General features: G+C 36.0%; 1 protein-coding gene across 1 annotated transcript in view; it reads right to left on the bottom strand.

Moving 5' to 3' along the window:
* PHTF2 (putative homeodomain transcription factor 2) overlaps window positions 1-8,391 on the bottom strand; it is a 46,478-nt gene that overhangs the window by 8,073 nt on the left and 30,014 nt on the right. The window contains exons 9-12 of the mRNA XM_031059026.1: window positions 5,675-5,893; window positions 3,597-3,725; window positions 2,101-2,373; window positions 810-941 (exon numbers count right to left, since the gene is read on the bottom strand). Of these exons, the coding sequence (XP_030914886.1) occupies window positions 810-941; window positions 2,101-2,373; window positions 3,597-3,725; window positions 5,675-5,893 (753 nt within the window). The remainder of the gene's footprint in view (window positions 1-809; window positions 942-2,100; window positions 2,374-3,596; window positions 3,726-5,674; window positions 5,894-8,391) is intronic.

Genomic DNA, 8,391 nt, shown 5'->3' with positions numbered 1-8,391 from the left:
TCACTTTATTGTTAGCCACATTATTATACAAATGTTTTCAGTGGCACAGGAAAAGGTGGAATATACAAGTGTGGTTCCACGGAAAGAAAGGAAGACATTCCACAACAGTGCTAGCATATGCAGAAATTCAAAACACCCCAACTACATTCTATTATCCAAGTGATGTTATCTTCCTTTCATCCCACCAGCACCACACTAAATTTTGTTTGCTTATAGCTCCTGTTTTCCACCCTTTCCAGCCTCCACACCATAATTCCTTCATGTTTTCACAAATCTTTTTCTGCTTGTAAAATCTAGTGATAGGAGATTTCAGGGATCAGAATGTCTTACAGATAATACTTGGGCATAATTTCTAGCTTCACCTGGCACCCATACACTCACAAATACATAAGAACTGTCTTGCTTTATAAATTCCTTGTGTTAATGACACCAACTGATGAGACTCTTAAAATAAGATATTGTCAGTTTTAGACTACATGTGATCACTTTTTACCCAACATACTTACACAGCTTTTCAGCTGGCATTACTAAGACAAGACTCCAACTCTGAACACACTCAGGCTTTAAAACAAAGTGAAAACCACACATTAACTTTCTCAAAATCTGTCTGCCTGCAGGCACTGGTGGCCCAGAGTCACAAAAATGAAGCATATATGGGATATATGAACCAATAATAAGTGTACAGGAGGAAATAGCCTACAACACCAACCTTCCATCAGCTGCATAGGAGATATTTTATGTTAGAACATAAACAAGATGCTTAAAATTTATTAAAATCTTATTAAAAGCAAAAATATAAATTATTTTACCTTTAGATAGGACCTGAGAGAAAGCCACATTTTTATATTCTGCACTTTCTTTAAGCGAAAGTGAGGTACCTCTGATTTTCTTGCCCTTCTGGCAGATGTTAGATGACCAAAAAGTTTAGCAAAAAGTAGCCTCTGCAGAGAAGAAAAAAAATTACCTTAGCTGTTAAATGATTTTCAGAGATACTAAAAAAATAAGAGAAAAGGCTTCATTAAATATGTCAACGTAATGTACAAACGTACCAGTGTAAATTAAAATATGCTAATATAAACCAGAAGTAAATGTAGCATATTATTAAAGAGAGGAAATACACTAAAACATTGTAGAAGTCTCCGCATTCTAATGATTAACAAAATTTCGCTACACTTTGAGTTCCTTTCTTCAAATTTTAGACAGCACATCTGTTATGCTCTTAAAATTTGGAAAAAACCACACACCTGTCAATCATTTGCATTAGAGAGCACCTATACCACAGAAGTTCCTTTCAAGAGAAATCATTATTAGAAGCACATTAATTCTATTCTACTGTATTACATCACATATTTTGACTATAATTTGAGAACAGAAAGTATAAAAATGTTTCTTTTGCAGACCAGTAAGTATTTATATGTTGCAGCTAGTAAGGTAGCTCTCTGAAGTTTCAATTGCAATAACAAGCAATGGAATAGTACTTCAGAGAGCAGCTCTCTCCACCTCCACCTACAGAACTGATCTAACAGCAGAGCAGACAGGGCCTTGGCCAGGGATGGACAGAACTGTTTTCAATGTCCCATCCCTGGAAGTGTCCAAGGCAAGGCTGGATAGGGCTCTGAGCAACCTGGTCTAATGGAAGGTGTCCCTGCCCATGGCAGAGGTATTGGAACTGGATGATCTTTAAAGTCCCTTCCAACCCAAACCATTCTATGATTCTATGAATTAAATTGAAGGTTTTGAATGAAACACATTGGAAATTTATAGAGCACTTTTCCTGAAACTACCTCTCCTTGTGGAAACCTGAAACAAACTGGGACAGGACTAAGCATTGGGTTAATGCATTGAGCCAGTCTTCCTCCAGAAATTCTCTGCAGGAAAAAAATAAAACACCAACAAAAAAAACCTTTTAGCTTCAGAGACTTCAGTCCACTGGAACTGAGTCATCTCCTGAACTGCAAGCCCACTGAAGTGTTTGTCATCACTGATCTATGACTCACAGCGTGCTGAAGAAAACAAGTTTAAAATAGCCACAAAGTCAAAAAATGCAAACATTAAACCTTGGTTTGCTTTAGATGAAGTCTCTTGCTTTGCTGTTCATACCTGTTTATATGTTCTCTCTGCTACACAGAGCAGAAAAAAGAAAATCCACACGAGAGACACCCGGACCATGAAACTTATAATAACCATAGAGAGAACCAGAACATCTCCATCTGATCCAAATGCAGTCATGCAGAGCTCAGTGGCAGAATGTGCAGCGAGTTGTTCTAAATCTTTAGCTTGGAAAAGTCGAAAGACAAAGGGCATTAAACCCAAGATTAAAGATATGACATTTCCAAAAATCTGATAGCCAATTCCTGGTATATGGCTGTTCACCTAAAAACAAAAGAAAACAAGGAATGTATTTAATTTTTGAATGATTTTGTCATTAATTCAATAAACAAAATATTAATGCTTTTCTTTTATCACAAAGAACACTTTATAATCTGGTAAATTGTATGAAAACTTCAACCAATCATCATCCCATTTTATTATTTAAAAACCAGGAAGTCCTCAAAGAGCACTTAATACATAGGAACCAAGTAATTTAAAAACCCAACAATAAAACACTGCAGTTAAACTCCAGTGCATATTCCTGCATTAAAAATTCACTGAATGCTGAATTAGCCAAGTGGGGCCAATCAGACTGGGCTGCTTAGATCCTTATGCTGCTCCTATTTCTGTTTGGTTTAGGTTGTATCCTTTTTAGTGGAATCAAAGTGTTTACAGCGCAGACAGGCCTGGAGTTTTGTTCTGCTGGCTATGGCTTGCTGAGTTTGTTTCTGCTGTGTCTTGCATCCAAACCTGTAAAGCCTCTGAGTCAGGCAGAGATCAGAACTAGGTTTGTGAATAAGTTGCTTTTTAACAAGTGGGAGAGAGTGAGTATCAACTTGTCAGAACTAGTGAGAGTTTTCTTTGGCTATGCTTGGTTTCATGAGCAACTCTACAAAATACTCATGTTGTCTATTTTGAAAAGAGCACATCAATTAAATGCATTTCCAACTGTTTCCTCAAGAGGAGTACTAGGAAAAAGGAGAGAGGACTAGTGAGAACATCCCACTCATCCTCTTAAAGGTTTGCTTCCTAAAGAGGAAAGCTTTCTTTTCCAATCCTAACTTTAGCATCCATATACCCAGATCTGTATATTCCTAACCCAATAAACTACTTGTTCATTAAAATCAAGGAGATAAACTTGATTATTCACAGCAGGTATCAATAAAACTGAGGCTGGCTTGCTGAGGTGAGCAAGCACCTTACAATGCAAACACCTTTTATTATCCCAACACTGAAGATCTGGTAGCTATTTAATTTAGTAGTAACAAGTAAATCAGAGTGATGTAAGCCACAGAACAAGAATGTGAATAACACAGACTTAAACCATAACACGAACAACAAAACAAACAAATTTTAAAAAAATACAACAAATCAATCAACAAACACAAAAAAAAACCACCAAAAAACCCAACCAATGGAAAAAAAAAAAACAACCACATAAACCAAGCTTGGTAGTGCTTACACTTCTAAACACAATATTTGCATGAAGTAAAACAAATACTCACTCTGTTCATTATCATACCACTGATTTCAAGCACAGACATATCTGCTTTCTTGCAGTCATTACCCTCCCATACAATTGCACTTATTTTTTCTAGTCCTGGATTCAAACTGTGGATCCAAGGCAAATGACTCTGGGAAAGACAAAGAATATCTTCCATCAGAATTAAGAATCTATTCTCATGTCAATATGCCTTTTTTAGAAATATACTAACAAACCCCCTCCCAAAAAAACCCAAAACCAAAACAAAACAAAAAAAACCAAAAAAAAACCAACCACACAAACGAAAAACCACAAACAAACAAACAAAAAAAAACAAAAAAAACCAAACCAAAACACTTTAGACTGACACAAATATTGCTATATAGCATTTACTTCTATTATGTGTTAACCTCATTCCTTAAAATCTTCCCCTTCTTTTCCAAGAAATAGCTGTGAGAACAGAAATCTCTCCTTCTCCATAGTCCATTTTCTAATAGGGATGATTTAATGGGATTAAGGAATTATTGACTTCTTTTTCACTCAAATGTATCAAAGAAGAGAGAAACATGAAAACAAAGTTCTAATTATGAGTAATTTTCAATTCTGACACATTTAATGAATTTATTTTATTTATTTGCCCGTAACATCCTGAAAAGCACTCTTCTCAGGTTTTTTCAGGGTAACAGTTTTTTATTATTTGCTCCTAATGAACTTCAAAATCCTTGTTATGCCCAAAGACCCCCCTGTGCACACTAGATCTGGCCAGGCTCAAAGAGTAGTAGGTGTCTAATCAATACAGGCAGCTCCTAGAGCCAAGCAATCCCAGGTTAATCTTCTGAATGCACTTAGGACTCAGGGACCTTTCTTTCAAACCACAGAGCCAAGTAAGAACTAAAGAATATGGAAAAAATGTTGAGGTGACAAATATCGCTGTGGCCATTTCTTGATTTCTCCCAGCCCTGTGTCCCTCCTCCCCCATTCAGGAGATGCAAATTGCTTTCAGCTTTAGTCACCTGGCACTATGAGCATCACACTGCTGGAAGTGCTGGTGCTGGCAGGGGCAAGGGCATGCTATTATTTATAGATTTTAATTATCATTGATTGCAAGTAAAGCTTTATTTTTATTTTATTGCTTCCTTTTAAGTATTGATCTGAAATATTTGTAATCTGCTGAATATTCAATTATCTCCCTCATTTCCACCAGGTGAATAAGAAATTATTTATAATGTTAAAATAGCATAAATAGTTGTTGCAGGTTTTTCTTAACAACAGTTTTCCAAGCTCTCCCTCTAGAGGGAGTATCAGCACCAGGAGCTGAAACTCAAAAATTTACAATCTGCAATCAAGTAGAAAAATTCTCAAGTGGTCAAATCAATATAAATCCTTAAGTCAATATATGTACTGTAATTCCACTCACTACTGCAAGGTCTAGTGTTTTATTGAATGCAAGCAGGAAGAACTAAAAATAAAAATAGAAAACACTGCATGAAATAATCCAAATTGCTATTATTAACTTTCGGGCAAAAAAATTATAACCAAATGGAATTTAGGCATGTATAATACACCCGTGATATCATATATATATGCATATACATAAAGCACATGTTATCCTTCTGTTTGCTTTTCTTATATATACATTCCCAAATAAGCAAACAGAAAGGTGTCTTATAAGTGCTTATAAAAGAAATTCCACAAGAGAAAAACAAAAGGGTGGTGAAACTCACCAAAATCTAAACAACATAAAATTAAACAAAACAAACAAGCAAATAAAAAGGTGGAAAACTCAAAACAGAAAAATAAACAACCAGCCAGAACCACCAATCACAGAGGAAATGTAAATCAATCAGTCCTTGCCCTACATTAGAATTAAGATTCAAACACTCAAATATTCTATAGGCTATTTTGATATATCTTCATACCCTCTTCTTTTGAAAAATTAATGACTGAGTGGCAGAAATCAAGTTTTACTTGTTCTAATTCCATCACATCACTTTGTTACTTCTATTTGATACAGGTCTTTCTCCCAGGCTTTCTGTGACATATGAAAGGTAACACTGAACTTGTGTGTAGTGTAAAAAACCAGAACTGGTGGATACCAACCTGATGAAATGGGTCATCTCTGAATTCTTTCTTCACACACGGGTTCACCTGAGGGCTTTCCACGTCTGTCTCGCTGGTGCAGGACGAGTGGCACTCAGCACAGTGCAGGAGGTCCTCCCACAGCACATCTTCTGTTTCTGACTCTGGCCTTGTACTCTCAGAGTCTTGTCTGGAGCTGGAGCACCGGGAACTGCAGCTGGTACCTGATTTAGGTGTATCCTGAAAGCCAAACATCCACTGGAATTAATGCTGATGTTTTGTTCTACATCATTTCCTGGCAGAGATGTTTTAAAAATCAGATTAGTGAATCTGTGTCCATCCCGATTTTTAGGTCCTAATCCATTATCCTTGTCATCAGAACGGTTTGTGTGTTTATTGCAAGTGTGTCTAAGAGGTTGCACATTTTAAGATACTGTATCAAAAAGTAAGCAATAGTCCACGGCCTCTACTTTTTAGGGAGGGGTTCACATAAGGAAGAATCTAATAATACTCATTATTAAAAGAAAATAACTACTTCACAGATTTAGAGCTCATTAATTTAGAATTTAACAGCAATTGTCAAGCCACAGACTCCAGCTATATCTCCAGCTTCTGAGGAATTGACCCTAAAGTCCCCTAAAGTCACATTGTTACTACTAACATACCTTCTCAAAGACCGAGTGGGCTTGAAGACAGCAATGCATCAGGTATAGAGGGGGAAAAAAGCAAGGGTACACATAGCTAATGCCAGGTTTATGTGTAATCTGCACAATTAGACATAAAAATTTAATTATTTTAAACAGACTGCACTTGACAAACAAGTATGCCTTTCTAAACTCCAGTCTTACCTAGCTCTTGGATAAGGAAAGAAAAATCTGAAGTTTGGGACATTCAAATCTCTCAATGCATACACATGAAACAATCTACTGCGTTCTTCAGAAAAACAATGTAGAGTTTAAACTACTTCCTACAATAAACAGAATCCATTTCCAGCAAGACAGGGGTGTAGTATTAAAAGCAGTATCAGCCTACTCACTGCCATCCTCTGGCAATTTCCATTCCCTCTTAACACCAAGTTTGTTTCTACTAAGTTCTCTTGAGAACACGCAATTTTCTACACTGAAAAAATATTAAGCACTGTTTCAGCAGACATACTAACTTAGTGTGATTCATAGTCCATTACCATGTGAAGAAATGTTCTTCATTATTTCTGAAAACCATGTTTAATGTATTTTATGCAAACCATTTTGTAAAGAAATGTTCAGAAAAAATTTGGTCTGAACTCCTTCTGCACCTCTTACAAAGAGAGGGATAACATCAATGCAGAAAGAGTCTGAAGAATTTTTTTTTTAAAGCAAAAAAGAAGATATTTATAGAAGGCAGTCACTATGGGTACCACTGAGGCTGAAAGTTAATAAAGTAAGAACATGAAAAATATCTTGTTTAAACAACAATTAAGTAGACAAATAAACATGAAGATAAAAGAAAATGCAGGACAGAATTTGAGAGTATATCCACTGACTTCACTAATTATTTTTTTTAATACAAAGAAAGCTTTCACTGATTTGAAAACTATTGTTTCATTTTCTTTGTAATGGTGTGGGGGAGGCGAGTTGGGAGCAAGAAAGAAAAGCTTCCTCTTTCATTGCATCAGTCAGATCAGTGAACATGGAGTAAGTGAAAACAGTACTGCCACAGCTAAACATGATTACATTCTGTCTCCAGCTTCTGAAGGTATCTACAAAGTCTACCCTAGCTTTGAAGCACTCTACACTAGAGAAGAATATCTAAGCTGAAAAACAAAAGAAATCAACTGTAATGGTGCCTTTCTGCTTCCTCCTGTGAAGTACTATGGCTGCACAAGGACACAGTGAAGGGGACATTTTCTGTAACATGAAACAAACAGTGCCATTATCACAAACCACACATGCAAAAGGCACTAAATGCTGACATCAATCAACATTCTGGATCTTTCTAACCAAAGTCTGTGAGAAATGAGTGAAAGAATAGCTTATTTAATGTTTTTTATGCAAAGAATCAACTTCAAGGCCTTGCCGTTGTGATCAGAGCAAGCAGTACCTGAACCCTTCCAATACACTTTTCCTACAACAAGTAGAGAGTTTTCTTATGAAGCTCTGCCTATCAAGCCCATCTATCAGTGGACTTTTGTCAGGGCTGATTTTACTCTTTGCTTTCTTTGCTCAGCCTTTGAGAAAAATAGCAATACAGCCTTTAAAAAGTGTTCCATATCTGTGAAGTTGCATACCATTAGCAAAACAGCATAATTTTTTTAAAATAACGAATAAATAAACAAAAGCACAATAACATATTGCATTCTCTTTCTATGTCTGAGTCCTTAAAATTAAGAATTCTGCTCACATGAAATCTGTGAAACCCCCTATTTTAAGCTGTAATGTCATCAAGTCACTTAAAATTTTGGTATTTTTTATACATTGACAATTTTGGTAAAATTTCATGACAAGATTTAATATTATTGTTTCAACAAAGACAAGGAAATGAAAATTCTGAGTCAATCAGACTTTTCTACAAGAAAGCGAGTGAATCCAAAATACTAAATGGAGAGAAACAGGAGCAGAACCATGCTAAAAATTTGCATATCCCCAATTACTACTGTTTCTGTAACAAAGCAAATTTCCAGAGGAGATACCTGGTGTCACAGGACAGCAACAGAGTTACCATAACCCGATGCAAAATCTACCAAACATATTTTAATTCTC

This window comes from Geospiza fortis, unplaced genomic scaffold (genome assembly GCF_000277835.1).
Source record: "Geospiza fortis unplaced genomic scaffold, GeoFor_1.0 scaffold424, whole genome shotgun sequence".
Lineage (NCBI taxonomy): Eukaryota > Metazoa > Chordata > Aves > Passeriformes > Thraupidae > Geospiza > Geospiza fortis.
This window is presented reverse-complemented; position numbering and strand designations above follow the sequence as displayed.